This window comes from Branchiostoma lanceolatum, chromosome 3 (genome assembly GCF_035083965.1).
Source record: "Branchiostoma lanceolatum isolate klBraLanc5 chromosome 3, klBraLanc5.hap2, whole genome shotgun sequence".
Classification (NCBI taxonomy): domain Eukaryota; kingdom Metazoa; phylum Chordata; class Leptocardii; order Amphioxiformes; family Branchiostomatidae; genus Branchiostoma; species Branchiostoma lanceolatum.
In genome coordinates, this window is record NC_089724.1 from 9,485,679 (window position 1) to 9,502,596 (window position 16,918).

Sequence of the window (16,918 nt, forward strand, 5' to 3'; positions counted from 1 at the left end):
ATAGATAATGATAATCTAATAATTAATAGTAAAGATTAAATTTAGATAATAACCGAACATGTGACTACTACAGGGGGCTATGATGGGTTTTCAGGTCACTTTTAAACGTCAGAAAAAGGTGCTTGCTTGTATATTTTTGTGATATCGTGTATATTAGTATTTTGAAATAGAGGAGCCATTTCTGAGCGAAATTCAGAAGCAGTTGCTATTCTTGTAAATTTCTTTTTGAGAGTTATTAGAGGATGTAGAGTTGTACGATAGGCGCATCCCCAAACAATGTTACAGTAAGTCAAATATGGGTATATAAGGCTGTTGCATATAGTTGTGAGAATCTTTTGAGGGATGATGTATATTTTATTTTCACAATAACACCAATTGTTTTAACAATTTTTTTACTTATAGCAGAGACTGGGCTTTCGAGTTTAATTTTTCTTCTATTATTACCCCCAAAATGTTGGTCTGTTTCTCTTGTCTATTAGGAACATTTTGGCCTTGTTGATATCATAACTTTAATTTTTACATAAGAAAATAATGCAATTTGCCTTTCTAGAATTTGTTTGTAACTTATCTGCTTTACACATATCTTGGTTAGCCAGCTGTATCAGAAAATTAATGTTTTTGTGGGAAAGGAATATGTTGATGTTATTACCGAAGAGTATAGAATTATTTACGTATTGTTATGTTATGATACGGACCAAGTGCACGGAGTAAATGTGTGTACTTCGTAAGACCGGGTCAGATGTGTGACATTACAGATCAGGTGAGTAGAACTAAAGCGTGAACTTCTTATATCGTGTTTCTTTTTGAGCTCCAGTGCAGTTTTATATACCCCCGAGAGTACCCACCAGGAGCCTGCCTGATGCCCGACCGTCGTTCGCGGGGCATTCGGCAGGGACCCTACAACTGCCCCACCTCGATGTGATAAGCACGCGGTACCCTGTCGGGCCCCACAGGGGTCACTACAAGACACCGTCAGAGTAACTGACGGGTACCTACCGGAGACCGACCAATGAAGGTGACAATAATTTTACAAAAATGCCACCGAGTGCCCACCGGAGCACCCCGGGACCCCTGCAGGGCAGCGTGAAGGAAACGTTTAGTTGTGACCACGACAGCCGGTGCCCCCCGGACGTCAGATCCTAGCCGGGGCTACATCCCCGACGGGCACCGGCGCAATTGTGACCTAAGCATAAGCAGGCGTTCATCATTAAGGTGAAATCTATCCGAGAAAAAAACGCAAATTTAGACGGTATACTTGGTAAGATTCCTTTTCCCAGATGCCTGTCTTCTTTCGTGTTTCTTGTGGGGAAATTTAAGGTAATGCTGTGTTGCATTCAACATCATCTTAACTGCCAACATATGCGGAGACGCCTACTGCCCTGTATAGATAGTCAATGTAGCGTGAAAAAGCGCCCTCTAGCAGTTTTGCAACGATATGTTAGTAAAGGATATCACCATTTTATCATCATTTCAAAAAAAATGTTACATTGTCGTGTCCAATCTTCATCTTTTCGATTACTTTTCCGATTTGATTTTTCCATATAAAAAGAAAGAAATTTACATGTATTTTGGATGTTAGGAGAGGCTACTGGAAGCCTTGCCGCTATCAATAAGGCCACCTAGCGATCATCATTCATAAAGGCAGTGAAAGAAGCAACATACCTCGCTAAGCTCATTACCTTCGCCGAGAAGGTTATGCAGAGGGTAGCGTTTGTATGTGTGTGTGTGTGTTGGTAAATAAGCAGAATAACTGGAGAAGGCCTGGATGGATTGTCTTAATATTTGGTAGGTGGGTATATCTTGATGAGACCTGGAAATGATTAGATTTTGGGTACCCTAGCGGCTTGTCACGGTACTGCAGCGGAACTTCCTGTTTGGATATCTCGTGTTCTGGACATACTATGGAACTGATTTTTGAGTGGTAGATAGCTCTTTGGACAGAGAGTAAGTGCTATAGGTTTTGGCCCCCTGGCGGCTTTTTTTGGAACTGCAGGAGCAGGTTTTGCTTGTGACTTTGAAAGGGAATAACTCAAGAAGGGCATGATGAATGGCCATGATTTTTGGTAAGTAGATAGCTTGAGTGATGATATACATGATTAAATACTTATTATGCAAATCAGTATCTTATTTGCATAATTGGTGAGGAAAGTTTGTACATCCGCCAAATTCCAGGATAGGACTCTCAAACATGTGACACAAGTAACTGGGGAAGAGAGAAATATTATTAGATATCAACTATGCAAATGAAGACCTCATTTGATAATTAATGAGCAAATACTATAACTCAAGATGGGCTTGATGGATGGTCATGATTTTTGGTATGTAGATAGCTTACGTGATGCTTCGTATCATTAGAGGATAATTATGAAAACCAGATTCTAATTTGCATAATTAATGAGGCAATTTCAAAAATCCACTGTGTTCCATGATATGACTATTCGAATATGTGACATTTGTAACTGAGGAAGAGAGGAACGTTGACAGATGGAAAATATGCAAATGTAGGCCTAATTTGCATAATTAATGAGAAACGACTATAATTCCATACTGGTGAATTATGGAAATTTCATGCTTGTGGCATTTGGAAGTTATGTGAATGTGAACATCGTTGAATCAAAGGACCACCTTTGCATAATTGATAATAAATGTTATCATAACCTTCTTTTTTAAACTTACACTTTGGACAACTTCTGTTATTTGGGTGAAGACAATCAACTGGTATGATTTATAATTGGTGAAAAACACTCCCAATACGTCAGTCATAATGGTTAAAATCATTTGGCGAAGGTATGAGGTCGTTGAACTCTAGTTTATCTATCATCAAGATATAGAGCATGGATGGAGGAATGAGGGCGAAACACGGACCAAATTACATGGTCCGGATTAGTAAAAGGAAATAAGAAGATACACAGGATTGTGGTTAACCAAACGGAGATCCAGTGAAAAGTGCATGAACCAGTGGCATATCCTACTGGGTGAGATCTGTAAACTAAACTTTGTAACTAGAGATTGCTTTCGCTTGTTTGATCCAATTCCACGCGTTCAATGTATTATATTGCACAAAAAATACAAACTTTCTACAGGAGTATCAAAATCATTACCTTTTTGTAAAATGTGTTATTTTCATTCGGTTTTTACATGGACTGTATTCATCAACTGTGTCAGGATGCAAACTGTACTTTGGAGGGCCTGTCCATTGCGATTGGGGATAGGGAGGGATGGAGGAGCGAGGCCCATGAGCACCCATACGTGAGACCGTCGACCAGATGATGATGTATCATACGAAGGTTCTCATAACTTATGTAGCGTACAAGTCACTTAGTCACACAACAACTAAGGTTCAGACCTTGTTTTTCGGATTTAGTATTAGTATCAGTATTAGGAGGTATATCGTTGTAGAGAGTTGATTCGCTCTCCAAGTGTGCGGGTACCGGCTGCCGTATCAGAGTAGTTTAAACCAGCAAAATATCACCTGTAGATACTTCCACACATCGTGACTACTCTACTCTGTTTATTGGATCCTTTCTCTCCTAACATGCATTTTAAAGCTTTTGAGATATCAAAAGCACTTTGAACCTTTTGGCAATGTGAGAAACAACAGGTACAGTACGTAACACGGACTTATTTGATGCTAGGAATGCCTGTTACTGAATACATTACAATATAGTCGTAGTAGATCAAAGTAAGAGCAAGAGCAAGCAAACTTGCTAGACTGTGTAACATTTTCCAGCTTCTAGTTACTACTTGATAATGTAAATGAAATCGCATTTGATATCAAATCACAGTTGATTATTTTACACAATGACATAATCTTTATACACATGCAATGTATACTTACATGTGGTATATGCTTATATAAATAAGACTTATATACTTGATGTTTATTTACGTATGTTATATACTCTCATATTACACAAACATAACTATGCCGTACGACACGAAATGTGCAGGTTATGTTTCATACCACATCACTGAGAAATATTCTACAGAGTTACATATTCTGCGTATATTACAGTAACTTAAAGCCCTCATAGTTGACGTAAGATGATATACTTTGGTATACAATACATTGAGTTATGACAACAATCACGGTGACTGTTGGATGACAGATGACAGATTGAAATTGATTATTCACAACACATATATAATACTTCAACAGGTCATATCCACTCTACTCCTTTATAGGACGCTTTCTCTTTCAACAGGCGTTCTCAAGATTAAGACATATGGAGAGCACGCTGAACCTTTAGGCAGTGTAAGACAGATACATAGAGTTGCATAACATTTAGATAGAGTACCACAGGCTGACGTATAAGGCTAGAAATGTTTGTTACTTTGCACATTGCAATATAGTCGTTGGTCAAGAGGAGCACTCACTCGCCGTAGCTTCAATTTCTAATGGTGGAATACGTAGCAATACATATACATATAGACCACTTTTAACTAACGGTGTTATTCTGATCTAACACTTTACTGATATATAATAGTAATGCCTGTCGTGTGCCGCCTCCTGTTAATTGTGCAATTAGTTTTAACATCCATGCTGGTATTTTCCCGCACTGGGATAGGCATGAACTACAGCGTCCACAAACAAGCATTTTGTCAGCAGCACGATTCGATTCGTGATGTTATACACACAAAGTCGAACATATCCGTGATACATTACAGAATATTGGAATGAAACCGCGTTCCTTAGGAAATGCAGCACACACTGCTGTTCTTCCTGGCCCTGAGCAGTTTGCGGAGGCTGTGCCCTTCCTTCCCTCTCTCCTCTTCTTCTGCATTATCCAGCTCGTCCCCGTCATTCTGTGAAACAGAGACGTCAGTAAAGTAAGTTAACACCAAGTGTATTCAATTCTTACGCAACTTAGATACTTTCAACTATAAGATAGATAGCGCTATAGTTATTGTATACATGTGTGTGTTCTTTTATATCTACTATAACCGGAAAGCGAGGAGAAGTAGAATTTATCTAATGATAGTCATATTCTTTTATATCCGTTAACTGTACTTCTTATTTTGTTTTGTTGTGACCTGTACTTAGCCAAGTGTGGCAGAATGTGCACTAATGTCTTCATTCATTATAGTGAGAAGTGCGTCTTATGTCCCCACACATTAATAGCGAATCAAATGACTGTCCTAGCCTTTTCTTCCTGGCCCAGATGGGTAACGCTTGAACCTACACTTTTATTGTCTCCTCCTGTTGCACCGACTGCTTCCGGCTCGTTGTTCTTGTCATCCCGTGATTCTCCTTCTGTGTCCTTCGTCTTGTCATTGTCGACGACCGTGGTAGTGAAGTTGAGCTGCGGGGTAGCCGGACGGGAGCCAGCCTCACTCTTGGCGGAGTCCGTCTTCTCCGGGGGACTGGGAGACAGAACTGACTCCCCTCCGGATCCGTCATTCCCCAGCTTCCCCTTCAGCCAGTAGGTCTTCATCAACTCATTTCCCTGTACATGTCGTCAAACATGGGTTACTGTTAGCTCTACTTGACACATCAACATAACATGAAGTATCACAGCAGTTTAAAAGCCAACAGTAGGACGGAAATTAAATACGCTATTTATTGAAATAAATAGTACATTTAGACCTAAAGTCAAATTTCTGCATGATATTACTGTTATTGATACTTCCAACAAGATTAATACAAGATCAGTATGTCAGAAGAATTCCAAAACCCTTACCTCGCCGAGCTGGATTCTGATCTCGTTTGCCTGGCTGGTTGTCTTGGCCTGCGAAAACAATATTTGTCCATAAAAGAATGCTATGAAATCAACAGCTAATACCAGCCTTGTTTGAATAATCAAGGAGACAATTGATCGATATTGTAGGGGAATGGAAGCACTTACGGGAATGGACCCGCGTTCCTCGATGATGTAGGGCTGTCCCTGTAGATAGTCCTTCGTCACCTGGCTGATGTGGACGTGCATGCCCTGGGTGGGACGGCAGTAATCGGTAACTATTTTTAAACTGAGCTAATGGATATATGGTAAGATATTACGTACGCTTGGAATAGGATAAAGCTTTAAAGAAGTTACATCAAACGGATAACAATAATCAGATAGCCATTTACCTCGCCGCTGGCTTCCATATAAGATGCCGTGTTCACTGTCTCTCCAAAGAGACACCATCGGGGCATTTTCAGTCCCACCACACCTGCCACTACCATACCGGAATGCACTCCTTGTTTGGGGAAAAGAACAAACAAACAAACAATGTTTAGTTACACACTATTAGAGACGCGAACAATTGTGGAAAACATTAAGTAAGCATAAAACGTTTTCTAACTCATGGTCGTGAATGCGTAATTTTTTATGTCTGTACTAAGGTGTAGATTTCTGTTGTTGCCTAGAACACCTAGCGGGTTTCCATGATGGACCAAACTATAGCACATAATTTTTTTTGTTTCGAACTCGCGAGCTGAAATAACACGAGTGATGACTTACCAACTCGGATGTGCAGTTTCTCGTTCGTGGATGGATCCTTCAGATGTTCCATGGATTTGATCATGTCCAGAGCCATGTCACACACGTGGTGAGCGTGGTATTTGGTTGTGGTCGGAGCACCAGAGACGACCATGTAAGCATCGCCGATAGTTTCAACCTGAAAGATTCAAATAAAAAAGTTAAATACTCATTACGCATATGGTGCTGACCAATTTCGAGTGCAAGATCTGTCATTATCAAAGTGACTGTGCATTTGCAACCATGTGGAGTTGCAGAATTCAAGTGAAATTAAAAGCATTATGTCGCGGTGCCAACGCCCAAAAACGAAAGTCTTACCTTGTAGACTTGGTGTTTCTCGCTAAGCTGGTCAAAGAGGGTGTACATGGAGTTGAGCATAGATACAACCTGCATAGGTGTGATGCGGCTGCAGATCTTGGTAAAGCCGACCACATCACTGAATAGGATGGTGACCTCTTGGAATACCTACATGTCAAGCAAGCAAAAAAGAAACAAACAAACAAACAAACCTAACTAATGATTAAAAACGTACACCACAAAGACGCTTTGCTTGATTCGGGTTTTGCAGAAAAGATTAACATTTCCTCTATGTCGCCATTGTTTGCTTATCACGTCAAGAATATTTTTGGATGAGAAAGTACATGAAATCAATTCAACAAAAATCACAAGCGAAACAGACATATTACATGCACATGCCTGCACAAATTGCATCTGAGAACACTGACAACGTGACTGCTGTTCTTGCAAAAAACGATTACAGATTGAAGCCACGCTATGAACATGACAGGAATGGTTAGTACATGTACACTTGATTGGTAAACAACGTCAGAGAAAATCAAACAGCAGAGGGTGCAAAGCTCCTGAAATATTTCCGCTTGATCTAATCTAGTGCAAAAAAGGGAGCCTTTTTAGATTTTGCCAAGCAGTGTTAAACTAATTGACATACTACCAGTTGGCATCATGGCACTAAGTGCCTTGAAACTATTTCCATTAGGCAGCCTTTTTCGGCCACGTCACGGCATTTCTGATGAATTTGGATTCTGGATTTTTCTTTGGTTTCCTGTTTAGCACTTTATCGAAATTGAAAAACTTCAACGTAATAAAATTCAAAGTTCGAAATGAAAGTAATTAGAAATCGTAATTTGGATCATTAATTTCTTTGGGTCAGTTCAGAATACAAACAGCACCAATAAGATGAAGGGTAAGTCGAAACACAGAGATGTCGTATGACCCTCATGTCACGTGCGTGGCCCAAAAGCAAAACTGCCCAAACCTCGCATGTTTGCTGTAGGGCCCATGCGGACTTGAAGTCGAAGTGTCGCAAAAGGTCGCAAACCTCGCAAGTTTCAACGGACGGCTCTCCGCGACGCAGTCGATCGGCCACTGTCTTCGGTATCATCTGATACAGCAGTTCGTCCGTTTTCTTCATCTCTTGGTCCAACTGCCGCATGCTTTCTTCTAGCTTGGAGCTCTTTTGCTGCTCCTGAAGATAGAAAACGGAGGGAATGACTTTCGAGTAGTATGTAATGGATAAATTGCGATAAATCCCGGGCCTTGTAAAAACTAGAGACATGATTTAATCGGAACTTGGTTTCTTACATCCTAATTGATTCCTAACCTAATCTCTCTTCAGTACTACATTCTGTAAGTAAAATTTCCTAATAGCCATCGATTTTAAGACTAGTCATTATATGGATGGAAAAAAGGGTATTTCAACATAGTTACATAGATATTCATGAATAATACTCTAACGAGTATGATACGTATATAAACCTTAAAAAATGGTCTAGGATAAGATTTCTGCATCGGAATACCATTTATATTAACTGGGTATCTTTTTTTTCAAAATGTGTATACCAAGTTATCGTTTACCTGATCGAGCGCCAGTTTAAGCTCGGCGGACTGTTGTGTTCCAGTGAGAACCAGGTCCCTGCTGGAGTCGTGCATGCTTAATTCGTTGATGAACAAGCCGATCCGGTACATCGCCTCCAAGTTTTCAATGCTATGGAAAGACGAAAAATGACACCAGTCTAGTAAGCCTTTGTCTTCGCTCATGTAGTTTGAAATTTGTCCATATAGAAAACACCAGTACGATACATGTAATTCTATGTTATTTTCTGTGTTTCTGTGTATCTATCACATAACGATGTCAATACTCACATTGGAGTTCCGATGAAGATGACCGAATCCCATTCCTTCATGTACATCATCTGCCCTTTAAGTGTTAGACAATTACTGGACGATCCTTCGATGCCGTCAACTCCTTCCTGTGCCGCATCTATCAGAGTGAAACAAATTCGTGAGTATAAAGGTATTGAAGAATCGAACCAGAATGCACAGAATCCAGGAGATCTCCCTTTTCTACACTATGCCGCACTTTGAAAGAGAATGTAATTCCTAGACAAACCGGTGATGCTTTGGTAAGCCAGCAGTTCCAGGGAGGTGTCCAGCGCCTTGCGATCCTCCCCTTCCCCCTCCTGTTGTTCTTCGCCTTCCCCATTGTGGTGACCTGCGGAAAAAATTTAATTTCAAAAAATTATACATCCAAAACACTCGTTGTGTGAATATCAACCAGATATAGTGAGAAAATATATACATGTATATCGGGTCTCGTCCTGGAATTAGTGTCTTCATTTCTACCTTGAGAAATGCTGTTGATGCAGAGACGGCACCGTAAGTCCAATTTCTTATAGTGTTAGATCTAGAGTTTATTCCGTTCCAAATGTAGTGCATATATCACTGCGGTTCCACAGAATACAATCTAAAGTAATTATACTAAACGACTACTCCGAGATTTGTAATATTTTGTAGGTCTCTCTGTTATGCAACTGGCCACGTTTCTATGGTCGACTGGTATTACTCTTATACATATATCATCAAACATGACTGTAAACAAAGGCAGTCCATGGAACATGGCTGTTTTTTCTATCAAAGGTATTACAACACAACAAAAAAACGTTAACAAAGGCTTCAAAGCAAAGTCAAAATCTTCACTTCTGTACATGTGTGTTTCAATTAGCAGCATCAACATATCCAAATCAAGGGCCTATTACCTTCACAAGTATCATGTGATTTTTCGGTCGGGCCCTGTTCTCTGCGATTTGAGGAAGTATCGAGGAGGACTCTCTTGATGACTGACCAAGGTCGACGCGTGGGTAGATCTCAAAGACAGAAACGATGGGCACTACTATTAACCCTCAACACGTCACTCAGAGAGTTCAGAACCAGCTGGAGCAACAAACAGAAAACTGTTTCTTTTTTCACGGTGTCAGTTGAGAGCTATATGCAATCACAGCTATCAGTAACCTAAGCCGCCGAGACCAGTAAGTAATGGTGAGAATAACATATAAAAGCTAATTCTGCAAAGGTCATTTATGTAATTGGGCGATTTGCAACAAATGAATTGCGATTCTGAGTTTCTGAGTGACTTGCCGCTGTTTGTTTCTTCAGTATGAAACTGATTATACATCATAAAAATCTGCAAACTTACCGTGCTGTGCATGTAGATGATGCTTGGCTTGTGTTCTTTGTAGAGAACCTGTAAGATTCACTATTGTCATTGATAGATATTAGGTGCCATGTATGTAACTTGAGAAGCATAAGCCTCCTGAAAAATTCCAAAGCAAAAATATCATTTGTTCGTTCTGTGCAGCTTTACCTCAAGATGAAATACAAGTAATTGATGTACATAATTTACAACATAACTCACTTTGAATCTTCTTGTAGAGGGGCTCGCTTCCCGAGTTCCGACCATACCCGCCACCTCTCGTGATGGGGTCTCGCGAGATGAGCTCAAACAGGTTGTTAGTATGAGACAACACCTGCAGCGACAAGACAATACATCTTTGTCTTATACCCAATCAATCTGTTGGTAAGAAAGAGAAAACGTAGCTTTTTGCACAGCTGGTTTATCAATTCACCTTTTTAGGATAACAGATAAACGAATTTGTAGGATAATGCTGTAGTAAAGTCGTGTGCCTTGCGGTATCGTCGGCACGTTTTCATCTCTGTTGCTATGCATTAAAGCTCCACCCACTTGAATGGAATGATACAGAAAACAACATACAGCTCTTGATAAAACACACAACCAGGAAAATAGAGTATGCACATGCAAAGTAAATATGGCTTTGAGAGAAAATGTAAAAGTTAAGGAATGACAACTTACACGGCGCGTGAAATCGCCCCTCTTGAGCAAACGTAAAGAAAGCCACTTTTGGTCAATGAGCTTTTATTCGAATCTACCACAATATAACCATTTCTAGTTTACGTCCTAAACGGGCATTTAATCAATTGCCTTAAAATTTAGCTTTGGAATTCAAGTTCTAGAATTTTATTTTCAAAGTCTACTCGATCCGAATATTTTGTTGGGTTTGCAATATAAAAGATTAAAGAATCCGGAATTTTGTCGAAATTTTATTCTTTTAATTTTGAGTAGGTGTGTTTATTTTGGATTTTACCGACAGGGTTAAAAGAACTGGCTCAAAATATGAAATACGTGCTTTCAGAGCTTTCACGTTCAAAAATGATAACTGGTTAGGTCTGGATTGTTAACTTAATCAGGTAAAATTTGGTTGAACCAAGCAGCTTGGTTGAACCAAGCAGCGTTTAATTTTTTAAAGCTCCTTGGTGTAACCGAGTGAGTACGTCCTAAAACAAAGAAAAAGTAACCTTGCAAAAATGTATTGAAAATGGGCTTTCCTGTCGACAATGCAGTATGATACTTATTCAACGTTAACAGAACAAACATAGGACGCGGATGAACACAAATTTGGAGAGAGACATAAAATGATAAGGTCGCTCACGACTCCGAGTACGCATGCGCAAAGTCAAAGGTGAAGGCCCCTCGCTTGTAAGCAGCTCTCTTCTCGAACATTGTCGCAATCTGCATAGTAATATTCAGACGTTTTTTCATGTCTAGGGGGACTTCTTCACCTTTGACATATGACCCACAAAACATGTCACTGCGCATAAGTACTTGAAATCGTGAACGACCTTATTCGTCTATACATACGTTGTCCCACGTGAACTCCACCAGCGGCCGGACGACCCGGAAGCAGTCGTTGATCTTCTTTCCCTCCAGGTCAGACATGATGGCCTCCAGCCCCACTCCAACATTACGGATCACCATGTCCTGAAGAGAACAAACATCTTCGTGTATTAGACATATTAAAGTTCCTCTTATCATTCTATTTTGCGCCAAATTGCCAATATTTCCTAAAATGAATTCTTTAGATTAAAAGAAAAAAGATCTGTTAGGCAGGACGTCGAGACTTAACAGTTGTCTTGCAGATTTCACTGATTATGAAAATAGTCGGAGCCATAAACCTCACCTGTGTGAAGACGACGTTGAACGGGAACACCTCGAAGAACAGCTCGCTGCGCACGGGCAGTAACTCCTCCTCCTGTCGCAGGTCCGCCTGCTGGTTCTGTTTGAAGGCGGTGTTGTCGAAGTGGAGCCTGCGGATATTGACAGATCTTTATTATGTCTGGTGTGTGATAGATTAGTTCGTCTCTTTGTTCATCATATCTCTTCATTCCGTGCGCATTTGCCGCATTCTTTAACCATTCTGAGATCGATTCAACAGTGATTAAATGCAGTATCGTTACCATTATTACCGTATCATTTAGGGGTGGATATAGGTACATGCATATGGTACCGGTACGAAACTGATACTTCTTGCTGACAGAACCGGAGAAATAAAAAGACCAGAAAAAGGCAGTGGACCGATTAGAAAGAAAACGTACCGTCAGATGGTCACACGTTTGGGACTTACCGGTCCGAGAAGATAACTTAAGGCTAAAACAGAGCAGATGTAGTTGCTCGTTACTCTCTTTCTAAGACGTTATCTTAAAATTATATCTAGAAACACTACTAGGATTAATCTACAGACGGCGAGACATGTATGGTTAGTTTTGAGTCAAGGTATCAAATATGGCCGATCCTAAAATCAGGTCGTTCATGTTTTCACATACATTTGCACTCATGTAAAATCTACACTTGAAACAAAAAAAGACACCAAAATCAAATCTAAATGATTCTGGTAATGTGAATGGTTAGGAAAGGGTGCAATTCTCTCTTCTCCTAGATCCTTCTTCTTTTTTTGGCACGAGGGTTCTGTGACCGTGTCTCGCTTTCCAAAATATGATACAGTACTACTATCATTGCATCAGAGCTGTAACATTCATGGTATGGTGACTCGTTGCTACAGTAACAGTAACGGGCCGTATACATGCCCTGATATGCATAATTGGGTCATGACGTAGCCTACGATCCTTGTATTTAGTAATGATTACCGAACGATTTTGTAACCATGATATTATCTAACGACAGTATCCTTGTTGTAACGAAGCAGTAGGAATGCGGCTGCTATCAGCAACTTTTCTTCATTTTACACAAACTTACACTGAATAGCGTTATTCACTTGCGGATATAGGCTCACATTTGGGGTGTTAGCGGTTCGCTCAAATTATGTTCTTTCGGTCACGTATGTTTTATAACGTTTCCATGGCATATCATTTGCAAATTGTTTTGTATTATTAGCTGCGAGAAGGAGATTCAGCTCCATTGGGAGGTATTGGTTTTGGCTCTGTTCATTGAGTTTTCGGACCGGAACTTAAGACCCTGGTGATGGATTTGTATGAACTTTTATACGTTTGAGGTACCAATGAACCCTTGCAATTTTGGAACCCCTATCAGCTTTTTCAAGTACCGCAGCATTACAGGCCACCAGCACGGCCTTGCTGTTGTAGAGTGGTATAGTCAATAGAGTCAACTAGTCTGCCGTACTCTCCAAGCAGAGGAGTGGGTCCGGCAGGTTTTTGACGCGTTTTTAGGCGTTTTTGTCGGGCTTTCTACTTTGTCATGTTTTTTTTGTGGGTTGGCTAGACAAAAAAAACATGACAGAGTAGAAAGCCGGACAAAAACGCCTAAAACACGTCAAAAACCTGCCGGACCCACTCCTCTGCTTGGAGAGTAGTCTGCCGTACCTAGGTCAGTTTCTCAATTTGGGACAACATCACAGTTTAGGCCTAAGGCGTTAGAAAATTCACAAAACTCTAAATATTTCAAGGAGTTATGAGACCTTCGATTTCTAGTTGTCTCATGAAATAATTCAAGCCGAATAGTATGTGAGAATAAGACATTCTTGAAGAGTTTACCTGAAAACGATGTGCGTTTGGTCGTCCGTCTCGTCATGGTTCAGCACCTCCACCTCGATGTCCGTCTGGTAGAACTGCTTGCCGACCTGGCGCAGCTCCCCCTTCACGTAGTGGATGAAGCCCTTCCGGCGGCTCCTGTAGTGGAGGGTCAGCCCTGTGGCCGTCTCCTCCTCGCAGAAGAAGCTCGGGGGTTGTAACTTTGGGTAACTGGGAACCAAAAATACATTGACAGGTTACAATCTCACAACCAGTTTTCTTTTACGATTTTCCGATGTAGAACGAGAGATCATACACGTACAATGGATACGGATAGAGTTCAGCTTTGACCATTACAAGATCAAGACAGCAGCCATTTTCGGCGGTGTTCTGCTTTCAGTCTAAAACATCGTGCAGTCTTCTTGAAGTTGAAGAAATTTAAACTCACCTGAATCGCAGGTACTCGTGCAGGTTGTCGAGACCGTTGAGGAAGTCCCGAAGCTGGCGGCCGAGTACGCGGAGGATCCTGTCGTAGCCGTACTGCCCCACGAACGTGACGAAGCTGATGCCGAACACGTCCATCAGCTCGTCATGGTTCATGCCCGTCACTTCGGACGCCGCCTTAGCCAGGCGCGGGATCACGGACTCCGAGTAAACCTATTGGATTTCAAGATACATATATAGGACATTTTCGAACGGTGGCGTCTAATGGCTTGGCTAGCGGGCGCGAGATCAGGAGGTCACGGATTCGCTTCCTGGCGATCCTGGTTAGACGTTGTGTCCTTAGGAAAGGCACTTGACACGACTTTCCTCACTTCACTCAGGTGTACCTCATGGGTACCTGACTTTGCTTGGGAGGATAAAAGGTGAAGGAGAGGGATTGGCTCCGCGTTCAAATCTATGTTCGTGCCCTAGACACGGAGGATGACAACCTACCGCCCATAAGGTCTCAAAAAGAATATGGGACAACCTTTGCCTTTATCTTTGTAGGAAATGTTACGAAGTATTAGGGGAATCCTTAAATACTGTTACTTTTCCAGTGCAATGCGACCTAATCATTGCAAACCTCCACGTGTGAGAGGTTGAAAATAAACTATTCATTGTCGATCACAAAATATAAAACGCTTGACTTACCTGATGAGTCACAAAGGAGTGGTGCGGGACGTTTGCCCGTTCTCTGATCAGCTTCCATACCGCCTCTCCGTACCCCCCCTTCAGATAGTCGTTGATGCTTTCCAACAATAAACCGTACATGCTTGGCGTAGTACGTGCCCAATTCTATTGCCAAAAAGCCTTGCAAAAATGCAGGACGTTTTACTCGCGTATATTTCAAGGTAGAAGCGATATCTTTACAACTGGTGGAAGATATTTTGACAGCCCATCTCGCCACGGAGTTACCTTTTCTGAAATATTTCTGCTGCTTCTTGTAAACTTCTCTAGCAAATTCTCTGCGAAAACTGTACTCGTTTCTTGATGGTAAAATGGAGCTGTGACATGAAAACTGAACCGTGACCGACGTTAGCTTTAGCGAACACCGAGTCTACCTCTACCCACCCCGAGTATCTGTCTGTCCGCCCAAAGAACCGCACGCCGGCCTGATAAATACACGTCACCGTATCCACGAACACCATTTTCCTGTATGAGAATGCAGCCTGTCGCCATGACAACTAATCTCTCTGGGAAAGATGTCATATTTCCAATGCATAATAGACAGATTTGTTTAACCTATTGGGCTGTCTTGTTACGTTTCCCTTGTGGGAAGATAAAGGTAATGCTTTGTTTAATCAACACCAGTCGGATATATATATAGTGTCAACACGTGCGAAGAACATTACACAGATTGCAGATCTATACATAGTCACTGTCACATGCGCTTATCGTTATCATTGTCATTATTATGACACATGGATGAATAGTTATTGTCGCATCTCTGTGTGTGTACTTCCTTGCTTGCTTGTCTCATTAATATCTATCGCCAGCATAACTTAAGATCGCCTCGATGGATTGCGATGATATTTGGTATATGGTTAGGTCTTGGCAAGACGAATGTCAAGGTCAAGCTTGGGCCCCTAGTATCTAACCTTGGTACTGCAGCAGAACTTTTTTTCTGCTGCAGTACCAACTTGTTGTACTTTCATTTTGTCCGGTGCTAGCCTGACGAATTGCGCTCCTAGTGGCCAGCCGGTCCTGTAACCGCCAGCCCCCTAGGGGTCAGTAACCTCCGGCCGAGAGCTTGTGTAAATACAGGCTAGTCCGGTGCATGCTATTGTCTTGATTCTTTCATTTTATCCGGTGCATGCTATGGCCTTGATTCTTTAGTGGCAGATAGCTTTTGATGTAAGAGAGATTCGTTGTGCGTTTGGTCCTCTTGGCAGCTTCTTATATTTATTCAAGAGAGGGTAAGTAAAGAGTAACTCAAAGATTAACATAATGACATGCAAATTATGCAAATTTGGACTTAACTTGTGTAATCAATAAGAAAATCCTATTTCTATAATTCCAGTGTTAATTCCAATAGAGGACTTTAATACATGTAACATATATATTTTATGGCAGGTGAAACATTTATATATGCTATTCTTGCAAATATGGGACTAATTAATGCAAAAGTGCCATCATTCATCAAGTGGTGAATGGTAGTAATTTCATACTTGTGAGATGTGTAAGGTAGCTAAAAGTGCATTGAGTTACATAAACATACATAGATTGTGTAAATGTATGGTCATGTATAAGTCATTTGCAGAATTAGATAGAATACTTGTATTCAGGGAGGTATGCGATCTCCGATCGCGAACTCTTATTTACAACAGTTTTGCAATGGGCGTTGTTAAGGGATATCGCCAAATTACCATCATTTCATAGAAATGCAAAGTTGTCGTGTCCGGTCTTCATCTCTTCAGTCGTTTTTGCGTCGTGATGTTTTTCCTAGATCGTTTTTGAATCACAAGTGTTATCCAGATGTAAGGAGAGGCCACCTGGAACCTTCACCGCGATCAACGAGGCCACCTAGCGATTATCCTTCATAAATGCAGTGCAAGAAGCACCGCATCTCTATGGGCCAGGAGCGTCAGGTATATGTTCACGTCAACAGGAGCGTGAATGAAGGAATGGGGGCGCGAAGCACGGACCAGTTTACATGGTCCAGATTAGTAAAAGGAAATCCGAAGACAAACAGGATTGTGGTTTACCGACGGAAATCCCGTGGAAAGTGGATTAACAAGGGGACCATCATACCGGGGGAGATCTGTAAACTAAACTGTGTAACAAGAGATTGTTTGAGCTTATTTGGTCCAATTCCACGTCGCCAAGGCATTATCGTCCAC

The 16,918-nt window shown here is 41.1% G+C and overlaps 1 protein-coding gene across 2 annotated transcripts; it reads right to left on the minus strand.

Annotated features, from left to right (window-relative positions):
- Positions 1-3,494: 3,494 nt before the first annotated feature.
- On the minus strand, positions 3,495-15,203 carry LOC136430095 (soluble guanylate cyclase 88E-like). Of its 2 annotated transcripts, none has more exons than XM_066420384.1 (18): positions 14,730-15,203; positions 14,044-14,252; positions 13,620-13,826; positions 11,792-11,918; positions 11,473-11,592; positions 10,171-10,282; positions 9,952-10,011; positions 8,869-8,970; positions 8,622-8,739; positions 8,334-8,463; positions 7,798-7,944; positions 6,780-6,926; positions 6,444-6,600; positions 6,071-6,180; positions 5,847-5,930; positions 5,682-5,729; positions 5,184-5,447; positions 3,495-4,806 (listed from the first exon to the last, which is right to left on the minus strand). In XM_066420384.1, the coding sequence occupies exons 1-18, from the start codon at positions 14,847-14,849 to the stop codon at positions 4,693-4,695; spliced, it is 2,376 nt and encodes a 791-aa protein (XP_066276481.1). In that variant the 5' UTR covers positions 14,850-15,203; the 3' UTR covers positions 3,495-4,692. The 2 variants fall into 2 exon arrangements, with proteins under 2 accessions (XP_066276481.1, XP_066276482.1); XM_066420385.1 differs by having other exon boundaries at positions 9,952-9,999; positions 14,730-15,202.
- Positions 15,204-16,918: the final 1,715 nt, after the last annotated feature.